Genomic DNA, 18,952 nt, shown 5'->3' on the forward strand with positions numbered 1-18,952 from the left:
ATTCAGATAGTTTAAACTGCACAGATATCCTGTGCAGTTTTTTTTCTAATAGACATTCAGTGTAATACAGTGTAATCTGAATCAATGAAAAAGTTAAATGTCATTGTTAAACATGGATTGCTGGAGTATGACACCAGATAGAAAAACAGTTAAGCTAAATCATTATAATGACATTTTTAACATTTCTCTCTCAGTGTAACTCTCTGCCCTTGGAGCGGTCTTCAGGATGTTGACTACAGCTCAGATTGATTTCCCCATTTAAGGATATTCAACCAATTCCCTCTTGGCTTGTTTTGTCTATATGTTAACAATTGTGCCCATTGAAATTTGTTGCATTTGACTGAATCTCTGGACTCAGAAAGCCTCTGTACACTTCTGGCCCATCTGATTCACTCCGCAGTGAAATTGTCAGTAAATGTCAGCGTTCTAGTTTCACTGACAGCATGAGTGTTTAGACCGGTCCCGTATTTTACAGATGAGATGGCGCTTTAGGCAATGTTTACCCTGTCTCTTACCATCATTTTGATATGAGCTTGTTTTTAAACCATCAGTCCAGGCAAATTAAGTTTCTTTCAGCGTGTTTTTTGATAAAGTGCAATCCTGCCTCCCTGCTGTGTGTATCTTGTAGTGAATCCTCTGAGATTTGGAGTCTGCTCTTCATCTCTGCGGAGGAAACATGCATGCCTACAGAAACAGTTTGACTTGTGTTTGTCCTTGACAACAAAAACCTGTTATTCTGAGCAGCAGAAAGAGTTTCTTGCTCTATTCGCTCATTTACTATCATCTGGATTTCCTGTATATAATTGCTGTTTTAGAAAACAGCAAATGCTGAATTTTCTAGACTTGCCACTTTATAATCTCCCTTCCCGATATCTCGTTGCCAGAGTTTTATATTTTAACCCATCATATTGTTTTTACTCCAGGGGCCAGCTGTCTATCTAAACGTGAATCTAATCATGGCAACTGATCTGCACAGGGCTAGAGTGTTAATAGTTAGGTAAGGTAAGTAAAAACATATTCCAATAAGCATGTGCATCTTTTATTAAATCAAAGTGATTTATTTTAATCAGTGTAGCCATTAAAACAAATAGTAATCGGTGAATGAACCTGCTCATGTGTAAAAATAGTTAATTCTGATGAATACGTACTACTGCACTGGTTGCAACTGCACCAGTAATATAATGGAGTAAGTCACTGCCATTATTGTGTAAATGAAAAATAATGAACCATTTAGTATAAAGAAAATATCTGTACAGTTTAATGACAACCTAATAAACTAATGATATAAAAATTCATGTATACAGTATTTGGCTGTGTGGATATATATATAGCTAACCTCCAAATAATTCTTACCCCAGGTCTATTTGGATTTAAGGTAGTCTTTTAACTTTACCAACATTTTTCTTCTGACTGTAATTAATACACATTTTTTAGAGCGGCCCAGTCAGAGTCTCTACTTGACTCTGGGAGCTAAAGATTTGGCTTCTGCTACCATTAGTCTCCTTCTTAAGCCAAGCGAAGACCCTGTGTTTCCTAGCAGCTATCGTCCCATATCCCTTATTATCGCTGATATTAAAATAATCTGTAGAGCTCTTGCAAAGCGATTAGATAAGGTCACTCCTCTCATAATACACCTTGATCAGACTAGTTTGATTAAAGGCAGGCAGACATCCACAAAAGCACGCAGATTACTTAATTTAATGGATTATTCCTACAGTAAAAATCCAATATATTGTCTTTAGATGCAGAAAAAACATTTGATTGAGCTAATTTGAGATTTTTATTCGCTACTCTACATAAATGTTATTTTGGAACTTTTTTAATGAATCGGTTAAAAAACTTTTCCATCTTACAATTTCCATCTTAAACAGCGACACGCCTTTCTCAGTCAGACATTGGGAGAGAAGTTATGTAACCATTCAGAGTTGTTTAAATGTGACTAAAATACATAAAATACATAACATGCACCTTGTAGATAGTCTCTCGCCTTCACATCAAAGTGGCTTTTTTTAGCAACACCTGAATCTCTGAAAATGTATTAATATGGGCGATATACAATGTTATAAAAGTAAAATCCCTCGCAAGTTCACTCTGTTGATCTAAAGAGTTGTTTAAATCTGTGGGAGGGTTAAACTGGATGACAAATGCTCTTCTGTCCCTGAAGGTAATCATACGAGTTACATAACTGTCTCTTGTCATGAGAGAAGTATGGTTTACTGGTGGTAATACTGCGTTGACCCCACTAGTTAAACAGCGGCTTAAAATATTCCTAAAAGAGGCAGGTAAGTGTTTAATTTCTCCATTAAACCACGTTCAAGAAAACAACACCTGTGCTTTCTTAAAAATACGATATAGAATTTGTTAATCAGCATGATGGAAAGAACATTATTTGAATTGTGTAACAAACATTGTGTGACGAACTTTACTGTGATCTAGAAGGATAATACTAGACCACTACATGCATTTTGCCATATTTCTTTCTTAGAATTATAATTTGTGAATGTAGGACAGCATTTGTTTTGTTATTGGAATCTGGGATGATTCCTGCAGAATTTGAGTTCTTAGTGTTATTCTCTTAAACAGGTGTTGTATATTTCTAAAAAAGATATATGAGTTGCAGGCCCATCAGGCTGGCACATGGTTTCCATGCGCCAGCCTAGACCAAGTAGCTGCCAGTAGTAGCTGTGGAGAGATGCTGTTTTCTAAAACATAATCAGCGTAAATCCTAACCTTCCCTCCTAATTAGGGATGCAGGACTACAGGAGTTAAACTGCACACTTAACCACCAGTACAAAATGTGTGCCTCTGAAGTGTAAAGAAGGAATAACAAGTTATTAACAAATTGCTCGGTACAACAAAGCGGAAAAAAGTGTTTGAATATAATTGAATAACAAAGGGAGGTTATGGACAACATATTGTTTTCTAACTGCTTTTGGGTGAGTTATTTTAAACCTGGTGTGTTGTCTACTTTTAGCTTTCACTTCTGTACCAACAAATGACATTATGATGAAGTCAAAGTTTAAACAATAATGCATATATAGTTCCTGGTAAACAGACACAAGCTGTTCTAAAGGAGATACTTAATGCACATTTTGATCCATGCTTAGGGGCTCTTATTTTTTAAAGCTATTTTTCTTTTGTTAGAAAAAAAAATTACAAAAGAGAATGAATATAATTGAATGAACATAATTTCCGACAAAAGCTGGAATGCTGGATCCTGATCATGAGGAGTTTTTCTGCCAAAACAACTGCCTTGAATTTTTTTTTTCTTTTGGCATTTATTTTGTCCTCTCCACAAAAAGCCTTTCCTGGAGACGAGTGAAATTTACTGGCAACATTTTCACGACACATTCTGGAAGATGTACAAAAGGAAAAAAAAAAAACTCTTTTGTCAAAGCAGTTGCTAGCATACACATTGTATGCCGGCACTCATTTAGTCGAGGACACACAAATTCACAAAAAGTTTTTAATATGTCCATTTTTAAATAAATTACAAAAAAACCCTCTCTTTCTTACCAAAACAGCACTCATTAAGTGTGTGAATATAGCAGAACATTTTCATTTTGAAAAACCTCTTTGTTCAAGTGGACAGAGTTTTATTCAGCATTTCATCTGTTTTATTTATTAGCTAACATGCAATAATTAAAAAAAAAAAATAAATAAATAAAAATGTCACAGTAAACCTGAGACTTTATGTAGACACCATAAATTACACTCTGCCATTTTATTAAGTACACCTGTTCAACTTCTTGTGAAAACATATGGTGAATAAGTCGGTGACATGGCAGCAATTCAACTCATTTAGCCATTTAGATATGTTGAGGGTCATTTGTTGAAGCAAAGAATGGACTGAGCACCAGAACTGAGATGAAAGGCGATTTGAGGGAAATCTGACCGTAGCATGGGCCATAAGAGGGGCCCGGACCAGTTCTACAGGGGCACTGCTCCTGTTGGCCCCCATCTAGAACCGCCCATGCAATCCTCTACCAGCAAGCTGTGCTTCAAGAAATACCTAGTATGCCTGAATTGGGAGCTATTACTTATAGTATTTGGTGATTACCCTAAAATCATGCTATTCACAACCATCTTAATTAGTAGCACTGAAACAGATATGGAGCTAAGACAGTCTTATCTCCCTTTCTTAAAGCTTCAGTCCAGTCCAAAATTAGTTGCTACTAATAGGAGTTGAGGTTTTGTGCCCCACCTAGCTTATCATGCCAGAGAAGCCACTGGTCATTATGGTAACAAGTAACGACAATAAAGATTGATTCTGATTCTTTGTTCTCCTCCAACCTCGCGAGGACAGGTGGGTATAGAGCAGGGGTCACCAACCTTTTTGAAACAGAGAGCTACTTCATTGGTGTTGTGTTATACGAGGGTCTACCAGTACTGACTATTGAACCAGAAGAGTCAGAGTTCATCTTAACTTTATGTGAAATAAACACATTTTTCATGCTTTGTAATAGATATCGTCATCATTAAATCCATATAAATGCAAGTGTGAATAAACAGAGTAACAGAATAAAATTAAGTTTTAGATGCAGCTCACTGGTGCCATTTTTAGAACAGGCTCTTGGGCACCAAATGTGGTTCACGGGGGCTACTAGGTGCCCGTGGGAACCATGTTGGTGACCCCTGGTATAGGATGGATGGATGGATGATCATGTAAATACTCATGCTGTGCCACCTCAGGTACCAAGAAGTGAGTCCTGATCACACTGTTCTTGCCAAGGTTAAACGTATTATGAATCTCCAACAATGCTTTAAAGAATCTTGCTCAATGTAGAATAACCTAGTTGACATTTAACATATTTTTGGGACGATAAGGTGCACTTAAAAATACTTTTATAGTTCCAATCACTTACCATTGATTGGCATCTGCGTCACAGTTGCAGTCGTATTTGGGGTCAGTGCAGTTCTTGTTGATGCCACAGGCACACTTCTGGATTCCGGGCCCCGATCCGCCCCAGTAAAAATGCTTCTCGCTGCCCCGGCCCACCCACCATGTGTAGGGGGTCCCGTCTGTGAATGAAACACACAAAACGCAAAGGGCAACCTGTCAGTCTTTTTCCATCCTCACTGTTCCCGCCGTCTTGCTTGTTTTGGGCTTTACAGAAAAATCAAACAACAGACGAAAATGCAGACAAGCATGGAGGTCGATACAATTGTTTTGTTGGACCCTTTAAATTCAATATGATGACACGTAAACAACTACCAAACTATTTTTTGAGGTTTTCTAGTTTATGAATATATTGACTACTGATAGCTGCCTGCTGACTGTAATTCATTTGCTCAACATGTTTAGACACATAAATGCCTCCGAGACTGACAGGCACACCTAGTCACAGATCACTCCTGGGATTTTACAATACAAACACAGGTTCACTGATGCATTTTCCTTTATTTCTGCACTTGGCGTGTGGGTATAAAAACGTCAGCGTTGATATAGGCTCTTTTGGGCGCATCTGTTTGTGCGTCTGCCGGGTGCTCGTGTGCACGTCTCCATTGTTAGATAAAAGGTGAAGAACCGCTGACCTCCAATAAGAAATGCAATATTGTTTTCTTTGCCTTGGATAATATATTCTGGCATGTGACGGTAACTATGCTGAGAGATAAGCGTAAATATATAGGTGGCAGGCAATATATCACGGCAAAAAATAAAATAATAATAAAATAACACAACAATATGAGGTTTAAAACAATATTGCGTCTCTAACTTTATTCCCCGTGAAATAAACTGGATGGTCAATATCAGTTTGTAAAATGCCATCAAAGCCGATGAAATCGCTTGAGCAACGCTTTTTTTTTACGGAAAAGGCATTGAAGCAGACTTGATGAAGCAAAATTGCATTGAGAGGCTTGATATATTGTATTATCACAGTGTGTGGGGCGAAACTCCAGGAGGAAGCTAGAAACGTGTCTATGTGTCTTTTAACTGTAGGCCGTGAGCGGGAGTGTGTGCGTGTTCGGCCTTGGTGACCCGCGGTTTTATTACTCTTGTGAAGAGAATTAGCTTCATCTCTCTTCGGGCCACTGTTCAGACAAGCCATCATCAGCAGGATTAACAGGGCTGCCTCAAGAGACTTCACAGCGCTCTCACTTTATGTGTTAATGTAACTGTGTTCTTTCTGTGGCACTTCAGTACCAGCGAGAATGAGTATGTCCGATACAGTTTCAGCCTCACACTCAGACCCGCGATCCCATTGCACGCCCAACCTGGCTGAGTCCAGAATATCCAGAAGAGCCACTCATCTTGTTAAGTCATTGACCCTGAAGAGGATCTGCAGTCACTTTGAACATGTTCAAAGTGAAAGACAAGTGAAAGTAAGTACGCTCTTCTTGCTTGAGTAGATGTTTGGAGCAGAAACATGATTAAGGTATGAGAGGGTGAAAAAAAAGGATACAAGACATAATTTGTGTATCAAACACTTTCAAATTTACATCTCACCTTTAAGAAAGAAAATGTGCAAAAACACTCTTTGAGAAGTTAAAAAAAAAAAAAAATATCAGGTGCTTATCGGGGCTGATTTATTTCCCCTCATTGTGAGTTGTAAAATGTCTTATTCTTGACTAATATGTCTAATAAAGGTGCGGTGAATCTCTCACCGTCTTTCCCTATCTTTACTTTCCACAGATCTTCCTACATTGTTTTAAACTGGTTAAAGGGAAGTCTTCAATAAGTTCAGTTCTAACGGGCAGACGAAGTGCAGCAGCTGAGTGCAAAAATCAATAAATTAATTAGTAGATTACGTAACAAATACCATGGCAGAACAACCGAGAAATGGAGTTGAGTTCATCATCCATTTGGCCTTCTGATACTATGAACTCTTTGTGTCTAAGTAGGATGTAGGTCAATACTGGACAGAAACAGCATGGGAGCAGGTTATTTCACTCCATGGTAGAGACTGGTTGGGTGCAAAACGGTCATGGCAAATAGGATTTCACAGTGTCCTGGATCTAACGGAGGTTTTCTTCCTGATAAAGGGAGTTGTTTCTTTCCACCGTCGCCACATGCTGACTTCATGAGAGGGATTGCTGCAAAGTGAACAACTTGATGCAAGTGGTTGGGTTTCCTAAAATTGAAAAACCTTTTACCAATTGGCATCATATTAAAGGAGCTATAAGCAAGATATTTACTGTAAAATCAACATAAATCATTCTCATTTGTCACCCAGAATGGAAGTAACATTCCCTATAAAAGATTTGTTCTCTCAATCAGCGATGTCTTAGTCAAGTCTTTCTCCTTTCAAACCTAGAGGTACGGTCCAGTACTACTTTGGTAAAGAGTGTAGACCGAGTTTTCTTCCTGGTTCCTGAGCCAATCATATGGAAGTTCCCAGGGTTCCCAAAACAGAGCGCAGCATTTGGTATTTTATTTTGGCAAAAGAGCAGTGGCCTGCAAACATGGAAGCCAGCATGAGAAGCAGACCAGAAATTGAATTTTTACTGCCACAAGACATGTATATGATGTATTTTCTTCTGTGACTTTTACAGCAACAGCGGAACGTTGAGTAAATGGCTCGTCTCCAAGAAAGGCATTGCGTATGTGTTGTTAAAATTTTAACCACTAAGTGTCATTAGTATTTATAGTTCCTTTAACTGCTTTGGGTTATAACTATGTCTATAACACATGTCATCAAACTTAAATCTGATGAGTTTTTGTATTTAAATTGTGTCCATCAGAAGGCTGCTTATTGTGGTTCAGTCGGGGTTATCATATTTTTCAGGTGTAAAACTGGCCTGAATGGGGATCAGAGGCAAAACAAATGCAATGACAGTCTCCTGAAACGGTTAAATCAAATCACATGTGAGGTTTTAGAACTGCCATGTGTATGTTTCTCCAAAAAAGAAAAGAAAAATTAAAATAGATAGCAACCAAAAGAAATACACTGATGCACTGGATTTACCTACATGGGTAAAGAATGGAAGTAGTGAAAAAAAGGCAATGCATGGTTACAATAAAATATATAAATGAATGGAGGAATGGATCTAACAGCATTTGGTGAATAGTGGTGGCTTAGTGGTCAGAGCAGGGTGCAAGAACCCAGCTTGATCCCCACAGACACCATGGGTCTCTTAGAGAGGCAGGGTACACCCATAACAGGTCACTAGTCCATAACAGGGCAATCACACAGTTCAGAGAGACCAATTAACCTAACAAACATGTTGTGGGACGAAGCCGGAGCCACACATGCTCAGGGAGAACATGCAAACTCCAGGCTGGGATTCAAACCCTGCACCTTCTTGCTACCAGGCAACATAGCTAACAACAGTGCCACTCCCTTTCTGTGTATGCTTATTTATTTTCTTTAGACAATTGTTCTGATGTTCCTTTTCACAGCCCTGGTTAGCTTGGTTTGCATCTCAGCAGTCTTCGGTTATTTTTCAGACTGAAAGCATGCTGACCACTCAGCTGTTTTTTTTATTTGTTTACAACATAAATTGTCTTCAAAACCCCACACCTTGTATCTGTATCTGTCACTTTTCTTACTTTCCTTCACTTTGTGAAGCCAGTTTTCACAGATCCACTGACTGTGGGCTGCTTCTGATACTGTATTTTAGTTAACTACTAATCTAGACATTGTTATGATCCACAGGAACTGTTTTGCGGAACATATGCAGCAGCTGACTGTCATGTTAGATAAAAAAAAAGATTCCAAAACTTGGGTGCAGCCTCTAAAAACCAAAGACAGAAACAGATGTGAGGCAGTCAAAAGAAAAAGCGGGTTGAGATCACAGACTCATTATGAAGGCTGCAGCCAGAATAAGGCGTTAGATCTGGTCTACTAGAGCAAATGTTAGGTGGTGCTGTCTATAAAGCCAGCCCTTTGTGGGGCCTCTCCGCTTCACACTCTGAAATTTTCTCTTGCTTCTGTCTGGTCCTCTAATGTGTAAAATTGAAGGCCAGTAGTGTTTTGTCCCAGAAGGTCAAGGTAATCTACTGCTTTGTCTCACACATCAGCTAGAAACTGTCCAAACAAAAGGTCCATACAAAGCCGTGCCAAAAGAAGAGTGCTTGGACATCAAGGTGGCGGGATGTAGATGATTCACAGCTGCAGAGGAAGAGGTTGATTAGTGTGATTAAGGGACAAGTGCCAGGTATGACTGATTGGCACAACTGTGGAGGATTACTAATCAGTCTCCCTCTCTCATTATAGTCAGTGCTTTGGCCAAAATCTACGAAACATGAGCCGCACAAAGCGCTGCCACCATACGGTGGCCACTGTCTATGAACTGTTCTAACTTTCACGTTGCAAATAAGTTAATAAAAAATAAAGGCCAAGCTTTTGCTTGTCCTGGCAGGGTGGAAACCAAGTGTACTGAGAGACTTTGTTGCTGTTAAAATCATAACTGGCCTGAACTAAACGTAACTTTTTCACAGCAGCCTCGGTGAGGGGGACATCTTGATTTAGAGTCAAAGCCTCGCAAATAAGTGTTTAGGAAAAGCATTCATGTCCCTTGTACTTGCAAATATCTTTTTATTAAAATGGATGGAAAATGCAAGGGTTTACAAATTTTTTACAACTCTGTAAAGTGCTGTGTGCATTTGTTTTTAGCTGTTTTCATACCCAGATTGATTTACACAAAGGTGGAGTCTTATTTACTAATTTCATAAACCTTGAAGCAGTTGGTTAGCTGGACTTTAGCAAGAGGTAAAGGGGGTTGAATACAAACATAAGCCAGACTTTTCAGATGTTTATTTGCAAAACTAATGTATCGGTACATCACCTACTTTTTTAATAAAAGAGGATTTAAGTTAAAGGTTGCAAAAGTAAATCAAAGTGAAAACATTTAAGCCGAATTCTTGTTCAAAGCACTGCTCCCCTGGGTAGGCTCAAGAAGTCTGAGGGCTGCAGTGCTTAAGCAAAATCAATTGGGCTGGCAAAATTAGGGGCTTTATTTCATGTCTAGAAAGAGCAAACAATAAGCATAAAAAATAAAAATCCAAACAAAAAGCCCAGTTTCCAAATTTCCTCACTGTGGGACAATAAAGGATATTTCTATTCCATGTCTGCCTTTTGTGTGGCCTTTTACTCCCACTACCTTATCAAAGCTTTTACCTACAACTATTCCTGTATATAAAACAGCGAAACAAAGTATTGCAATGCAAAAAAAGTCACACTTGACCATTTTTCATAGCTTGGCTTTCTGTGATAGGAGAGCAGATGAGAGGAGACAGGAGGAGAGGAACAGCGGGGAATCAGGTGGAATGGGAGCCACATATCGTGCCAGTTTAACTCTCCGGTGAGGTTTTGGTTCGTTCTGCCAACACAAACAACTCACGAGTGAAGAAAAAGAGAGAGGAAAAGAGTGGAAGGAGAGATGAGAGCACAGCAGCACTGATGGGTGAAGATGTGAGAGGAGGAGAGATGGAATCAGACTGGCACCGAGTTCAGATGGGGATCCGCAGAGAGAGGGCGCTGCCAAGATGACTCCGAGAAGGCTTGTTTCGGTGTGTAGGTGCGTGGCTGTGTTTATGAGAAGAAAAGAGAGCATATGTTTGGAAGGTGCAAAATTTGTAAGGTAAAAATTGTGTGCCAGAGTATCATCCGGATACACAGCATAGTGGTAGATTATATATGCATATTTGTTTGAGTCCGTCCAATGCAATAAAATAATCTATCTATCTATCTATCTATCTATCTATCTATCTATCTATCTATCTATCTATCTATCTATCTATCTATCTATCTATCTATCTATCTATCTATCTATCTATCTATCTATCTATCTATGGAGAAAGAAAGAGAGAATTTGTCAGTTCCTTATAACCTTAACTCTCTGCATCTATTCCAAACTCCTTTTTTGTCTGCTTCACCACCAAATCCCTCCGCAACATGGATAATGTTTATAGGAGAGGAGAAAGCAGCCATGACAGATTGATAAGGCCTGGAGTCGTGCTCCTCCTCTGTCCTCGGGGGACAGCAATGCAGCAGTACTTGTTGTGATCTATTTGTTGCTTAAGCAATATACAAAACGTGCACACATGCCCACCCACAGACACACTCAGCTATTTATCTCATCTCCTATCCAGAAGGTTAATGTCCACATCTTCATCTTGTCGGCTCTGCTTTGTCGAGACTCCCACAACTAAAGACGGATCGAGCCGCAGAGAGAAAACACAGAGGGGAACAGTCGCAGGACGACAGAGATAGGGGGTTAACAGATAGGAATAACGACAATGAAACAAAAAAAAAATTACAGTAATGCAAGAAAATGAAATATCTAGCTGTGAAAAATGATGAGGGGCCTCATAGTCGCAGACATCCATCGTTAGTGAGCAATCAGATGCAAAGCGATAGGCAGAAAACTCATATTTGAGTTTTTCCTGATAACAAACTGAAATATCAGCTTGTCACAGACAATTTCCATCTTTTTTTTTGCCTGACATCGCCTCCTTTCTATTCAACTTGGATGACTGAGGGGATTCAGATTTCCTATATCAAGCACTTGAGTGTCTCACACAGTTTGAGAACAGCCTGAGCTGTGTGCTGAGTGGGCAAACCGTTGGTCCTCTTTCTGTATTTTATTTATTTTGTGGCCATCTCATGTTAGGGGACTTTATGAGTTCCCTGCACATGATGGAGAATCCTATCATGTTCCTCTGAGGACCGACTTTGTGACCGCAGGCAGAAAAAATACTTTTGAAATTCAAGAAACCAGATATTGTGAGATATATAATCCACTTTAATGATGCTTCTGTGTATTGGATAGCATAATGATTATATTATTAATAGTCATTATGTAAAAAGTACCCACCCATCAAATCGTAAGTACATTTGAAGGGCTGAAACACTGTGTTTGTGTCGTATTAAACTGGGGCCCTAAGTCAGATACAGAGAATGGAAACACAGTGAAAAATAATTGTAGCAACATACGTGCAGTGCTTGTGTCCATAATACCTTCAATATCTAAGATATGTGCATTTGTCAAACACAGAAACATCAAAATCACACACAGCTTATGTTAAACAATCACTGCTAGTATAGGCAAAAGATCTAAGACTGCAAAAGACAAAAGCCACAAACGGCATTGAAAATTACAAGTTCTCTTAAATATCTGTTTGCCATCCTATTCAAGAACTTTTATTCTCTTCCCCTGTTTACTTGAAAGTGTCTCACTTGCCATTTCCATTCAATTGCCGTGTGAATTTTATGCAAAGGGTGGCAAAAAGAGAAAAAACAGAAAATTCAAATTAGGTGCGTTTCCAATTTCTGCTTTGGAGCGAATTAACTAGGAGACACAAAGTGTAATTTCTTCAGCAGTGAACGTTACGCATGGCTGTAATAAACAGGAAGTAGAGGTTACGAACTAGCGTGGACCACAATCGGAGAAAAATGGATGGAGGTTTTCAGGAATGTGTTGCAATCAGGCATGTTGTAACTGTTCTGTCATGTCAACGAGTACTGGGGATGTTAAATGCTGTCCGGAGATGTAGAGAAAGAAATGCAATTGTTTGCACAATATGAGAATATCTGGCAACACACCATCAACAAAAACAGCTGACCAGTCATGTGAGGTAAATGTTCTCTATGTCAGAACTCATTCAGCAAATGCGTTTCCATCTCCCGTTTAGCGCATAGACTCTTCTTCGGAAAAGCCGAGAACCACCTCAAATTAGCGTGAAAATGTCTTTGCGAAACTGAGGAAGTCCCATCAACCATTTCTAATATGATACTTCAAAATGCGCATAAAAATGTTAATAGAAACACGGCTTATGAGAGCACAGTGAGGTCAGAGTGCACTGCAAAATGATTTACAACATTTACATTTACACCTTTGGTAATGTTACTAACACAAACTATTACGTGTGTTTCATGCCTATTTTATGTGACAGACTAACACAAAGTAGTGGATAATTGTGAATGGGAAAGAAAAAGATGTTTGTTTCTTTTTTATATAAATAATCTTAAACGTTTAGTCTGCCTTTGTATTTATCCCCATTTACTCTGATACTTTTAAATGATATTCATTGCACTTCCTTCAGAACGCCTTACTAGCTTATTCAAAAGTCCAAGTGTCAGTAATCTAATTTCAGTATAAATCCAGCCGTTCTGTAAAGAGGGTCGAGGTTCATAAGAAAACATCAATAAATAAACAGAATCATAAAGAGCAAGGAGCACACCAGAAGGGTCATCAATAAAATATAAACAATATTCCAATCACTGAACATCTCATGGAGCATTGTTCACTTCCCCATTCATCAATGGAAACAGCATGACTACTAAAACGTGTGCTTCTACTGACAGGTCGGGCAAGAAAAACATCAAGGATGGAGGAGTAGCGAGAATAAAGCTTTTGTAGAAAGAAAGCTATAAACCGTCCTGATTGCAGTTTTCCATAGGCCAGCTAGGGGACGCAACAAACAAGTGGGAGGAGACAGATAACACCAAAGTTGAGCATCTGTGCCATCTTGGCTACCAGGTCATTCTCTGTTGCTTCTCTGTCAAACCCTGCAACCTATCTGTGGACTTCAGTCTCGTTGGAGCCTCCAACAACCTTGAGTCCATTCTGCTAAAATTCCTCATTGCATCCACGTGTCCCACGGCAGTCCTTGTGAGGGTCTTAACCTGCCTCAATGACCTCCAGCCTGAAAACCATGACTTGTTGGTTGATTTCTGGTTCTCCCACCAGAACTGATTCACTGTAGTTTTGCATCTGGAACACCTTCCGATACAACACCCCCAAAACCACATCTGTATTTGGCAAATTCTCTGGAATTCTGGTTTCCTTTGGGTTTATTTCACAGAATAATAATATTTTATAATTTCTGTGTTTTATACTGTTTTATACTATCCTTGTGTTGTCTTTGTGGTCAGCCTTTTTGAACCGTGTTGTGTAGATAATGTTCCCCGTTTTGGTTTTCTGTCATCATTTTCCCTCAGCTGCTCCACTTAATGTGCCATACCAGCTGTCACGCATCTGTACAATCGCTCCACCAAAGGCTAATTCTCACGGCAGGATAATTAGCCCGACTTTTGCCCCGATCTTCCCCTTCTGACCGGCTCCCGCTATCAGGACGGCTCTTAAAATAATCTTTAGAGATGTTCCTAAAGTGTGTGGTGTGTTAAGAGTGATGGTCTAACCGAAAGAATGTCGGGACTTCTCCAACCTCAAATCGGGGATATTCAACATGTTGGATTGCCTATGGCCGATATCCTAGCGTGTGGGGTGTCACCTGAGAATAAACAAGCAGGCAGCCTGTTCATTGTGACGTGTAGCCAATCAGAAAGTAAGGCGAGGAAAATGTGGATAAAAAAAACAAAACATAACTCACCTCTATGTCATAGTGCAGCAAATGTAGAGCCCCCATCTCCACACCTTTAACCAAAGCCTGTCTGTTTAATATATACCCTCTGTAAAATTAGGCCAAAAGTATTGCCTTTATTCTTCCTCGTCGTCCATATTGATTTACTCTGAACTCTAGTTTGATCTCGAGAGCTTTTGCAAGATTTCCCGTCTGACACCAGAATGATCCTGAGTGAAATCTGTTTGTGTGTGCTCTGCTGTGGTTGCCGTTTGACCGGACACCAGACACTGTACGAGAAAACCTGTAATATCTAGGATTTTTTATTGTTATGTGTGGTGTCTCTCGGGCTTTGAAAACCCGCCGACAAAAATCTTGACGTGTGAACCAGCCTTAATCACCCTCCTCAGTATTTCTACTCCTCAGCCCTGTCATTCATTGAGCGATTCTTTTGTCAGGCTCTCGGGGTCTGTTTGGTTGTTCTTTGCCCTGCGTTGCCTTCAGTAGTAGAATCAGTCCTTTGTTTAATACTCTGTTTTAATATTAAATCCACCTTATCCTGCCTCCTGCCTGCATTTGGGTCTCCCACATCAACAAGTTGGGGCGGGGATAAACGCTTTGGCAAGGGACTGTGGGTTACAGCGGTGCTGACAGTGAGTCTCAGCTGTTATTATGATTTGAGCGCAGATCTTTACAGGAGATGAATGTGAATCAATGATCTTCTGCACTTTCCCGTCTAACGAGCACAGTTAACTGCATTATTAAAGAAGTCAAATGTATATCTTATGGACTCTGACCTTTTTTGGATGGAAAGCAACCATCAGGAAGTACAAAAAGGGCTTAGCCTAGTCAAACAGACGCCCCTTTTGGACAAGAAGACGCACTCAGCCATTTTCAATCTCGGCACAGTTTCACATTAAGCCACGGATCAATTTGTCTATGTTGGAGTGACACCGATTTTTGTTCTTTGTTGCCCCCCCCTTTGTCTGGGTTTCTATTTGTTGTGAAGAGGCCGTCGTGTCTCCACTCTCCACAGGCTGGTCCCTGTTAGTCTCCTATCCTCTAAACATCTCTGGTTTTATGGAGAGGCTGCAGGGAGGCACATTAGCTATGCCCTGGGATGTCTCCCGAGAGTTACAGATAATGCAACGAGTGTTTGTCTGGGTGAGAAACAGAAAGCATTTGTACACCTCTTTCTTTCTACCCCTTCATTTCTTTATCTTGAGAGCTCCATGTGTCTCTGTTTATTCTCCTCCCTTCGTCTTTTAATACAGCTCGGTGACTTTGCCTGGATCCCTTGTCACTTTCTTTTGTCTCAATCCTTCTCGTCTCCCCATCCACCTATCCATCAAATTAGTTTGAGAACTACCGCTTATTCCTGGGCCAGCCAGAACTTTCCCCATCTCTATGCCTTCAACATATTTAGGTCTCTCTCTCTTTCTCCCTCTATTTTGTGCTCCCCACTTTCTCCTTGCTCTCCTATATCTCTCAGTCTCAGGGGCCTGCTCTTTATCTCTCTACCTAATATGTCTATCTACCTTCCTTTTGCATGGCTGGATCTCTTGCTCTACCAGGCTGCTCTTTTCCTCCCTCTCTCATATCTTCCTCGCACACATTTTTCTTGCATTCTTCTATCGCTCGGTCTCAGTGGCCTTTCTCTCTCTCTCTCTTTGCTCCATATCGGACCATCTATCTCATGTCTCCATGAGTCTTTCCTGGGATCTAATCTCTTTATGTTCTCATTAGTTTACACTATAATCTGCTCTTTCATGTATGTTAAATGTAAACTGCCTTGCTCTGATCCCTATCATAAGCTGTATTTCCTTTCCATCTATTTTGGTTTGATCTGTAAGGGGATGCTATGCATACCAAAATGTTGAATGGCAGTGACCGCTGTGTTTTTGTAATTTACAATTAGTGGTCAAGTAAGTATGGTTAAAATGTACGTTTGAATGTGAGAAGTGGAGAAATTAGTAATGACTTTCAGTGTAACAACAAATATTTCAATATAATTACTAAGATTGAGGACAAAGAAAGTACCTTTGTTCAAATTCAGAATTCTACCCACATTTTTTTGTATTTGGTAGGATTGCACTTTAAATAAAAAAAAAAAAAAACAGGTTATTGTTTTCGGTGTCCCTCTTACAATAGTTTGCCTGACCGAACTGGTATTAGCTGGGCTTGCAGCCTACTTTGCACGAACATACCTCTTCTGCTCTGCCCACAAATTTACTAAGAGGCTGCGTTCAGAGTCAATGTTTCATGCTTTCTACTCCAAAACATCGTCTTGCAACTAATATGGGGATGGACTTAGAGTCCTTTTTTATTTGGAAGACCCATTAGTCCCCAAAGTTCAACTTCCTGGTTGATGTCTTGAGATGTTGCTTCAATATTTCCTCATAATCCTCTATCCTCATGGTGTCAACTATATTGGGAAGTGTATATTTCTTTCCAGCAGCAAAACACCCACACAGCATGATGATGCCATCTATATTGTTGACAGCTGGAATGGTGTTTCAAGGCTAGCTAACTTCCTACTTTTCCTCCATATATTAAAATAGTCATAATGACGATATAATATAGCTTTCTATTGTTTTTTGGAGGAGATAATAACTTCATTCTTGCAGAACAGCTTTTGTCCATGTCCATCGTGATCAGTATGATGGCTGGACATTTCCATGCTGTTTATGCTTGCAAAGAATTGTTTCAAAGTATGAATCTGGCAACTTCAAAGATCTGGAACTTGTAACCAACAGATTCACCAGACTTGGTCTACATGTATATTTATATTTTTGATCTTTTCATGTCACTCGCAGGTACAGTGTGTTTGAGATAAAGTCTTGAAATACTTCCACAGGATCGCCTCTATCAAAGTCAGATGTTATGAATTAATCCATTGGATGCTTGCAAAACCATACAATTATCATAAAAGCTTTCCTAACTTGTTTAAAGGCATGTCATACAACGTTTCTGAAAACTTCTCTAATTATTTATGGCATTTAGCAAATATACATAATTTTAGTAAGCCTGTGTTTAATGTTAGATAGTGAGGGAGAAAAAGGGTTGTCTTTCTGTTGTTTATCAATATATGTTGTTTTCAACACGGGGATCCGAAGATAAACAATTCAAATCCTGACAGCCAAGTCAACCAAGCTGAAAGCAACATGAAGTCCGCTAAGAGACTCAAGCAGCGATTTCAGTACAAGCAGAATGTACACCTGCTTGTCACGGATACTCTTGGGATATACCTGCTGCTGTCATACTATTTATTCACATGATGCTACAGATAAGCAGAGATTCTCTATATCATCTCAACAGCAAAATTATAGGTGTCCTAGCAAACATCCCTTTGGAAATGTGCCTCAAAAACCAGAACTTTAATGCAAGCGTGAAAGTGACCTCAAAGTTATGCTTTTGTGTTGAATCTAAAAGCTGATATTATAGAGGATATTCTGTTCTAAGCAACCCTCTATGTTGTCCGCTCAAAAAAACAAAACAACAAAGGCAAGCCAAGGTTAAAACCCAGAATTAACTCTGTTCACACCATAAACTCTGATGCCACCTTGCAGCTTGTGATATTAAATTACTTGAAGGTGTAAATCCAGTTGTATGAGAAGCACCGACCGACAGGGGTGATGGGAAATATTAAAACAAGTGGCAGGAAAGGAGAGACAGCGAACTCGTCCTATTTTAGTGCTAATTCAACATTCTAACTAGTCTATTTTTGTTCTTGTTTTATGACTGAAATTATGCAGCGTAAAAACAAAACTAATTCCACATTTTTTAGACGTGCTGTTTACATTATTTAGGTTTTGATAAACCTGCCCCTGACAACTGAGAATAGACGGCAGAAACTGTCACTAAGCAAGCACAGGCACTGGCGTAGTGCCTTAAAACTGTTTCTAACCAAGAGATTATCATCTTTTGGTGCAACATGCGTTGTTTCTAAACCTCATAAGCAGTTTTAAACTGCAGACATTTTCCGCTGTTTGTTTTCTACATTAGAACACAATGCAGATAGAGTGGATAAGGGCGATGAGTTATTTTAACAGCTTCCACCTAATGGTATCCACCTCCCTCACAGTTCAGAGGATGAGCCTCCTTTGCTTGCTTCTGCATACCTCCTATAAACACACAGGTCATCACTGAGAGCATCATCTATTTAATGAAAAACACATCGGGAGGAAAGGGGGGGGGGGGGAGGAGGAAGGCTAAGTTCATATCAATAGTTGTGACTCTAATTGGCTTGTCTGTGTGATAAAGAGCAAAATAACTAGCTCACCCCAACTCCTCCTGGACTGCAGAGCAATACCCTGGCAGCCATTGTAGCTGACAAAAGTGTAGGTCGAAGACTATAAACAACCATAATCATCATTATTGCGGGGTAATCTCAATCAGCATTTGTGTGTGTCTGTGCGTTGGTTCCTATAAGTCACATTTAGTGGTGCATCCCCTCAGGTCGGGGCCGGCGGACAGATGCGGCGCGAAGAAAATGGCCTCTGCCAAAAACACACTCGTTTTTCATCCTGCTTTTTAACTCGCGCCATCCATCTGCCTGCATATCTGTCAGGCTCGTCATATAGATGGGGATACAGTGAACAACGCTCATAATTACAGAGGAGGATGAACGGCTCATAAACAACTCTGCAGAGGCGAGGGCAGATAGAGCGATAGGGGGAGGCTAGAGAGGAAAAAGGTAAATCA

General features: G+C 39.8%; 1 protein-coding gene across 4 annotated transcripts in view; it reads right to left on the minus strand.

The window, feature by feature from the left end:
* The window catches only part of cntnap2a (contactin associated protein 2a), a gene marked incomplete at its 5' end in the record, with an annotated part of 289,852 nt that overhangs the window by 104,502 nt on the left and 166,398 nt on the right, over positions 1–18,952 (minus strand). For all 4 annotated transcript variants that reach the window (XM_036124791.1, XM_036124789.1, XM_036124790.1 and 1 more), the window contains 1 exon segment: positions 4,866–5,022. In XM_036124791.1, the coding sequence (XP_035980684.1) occupies positions 4,866–5,022 (157 nt within the window).

The sequence above is a fragment of the Fundulus heteroclitus genome, chromosome 21, assembly GCF_011125445.2.
Source record: "Fundulus heteroclitus isolate FHET01 chromosome 21, MU-UCD_Fhet_4.1, whole genome shotgun sequence".
NCBI classification, from domain to species: domain Eukaryota; kingdom Metazoa; phylum Chordata; class Actinopteri; order Cyprinodontiformes; family Fundulidae; genus Fundulus; species Fundulus heteroclitus.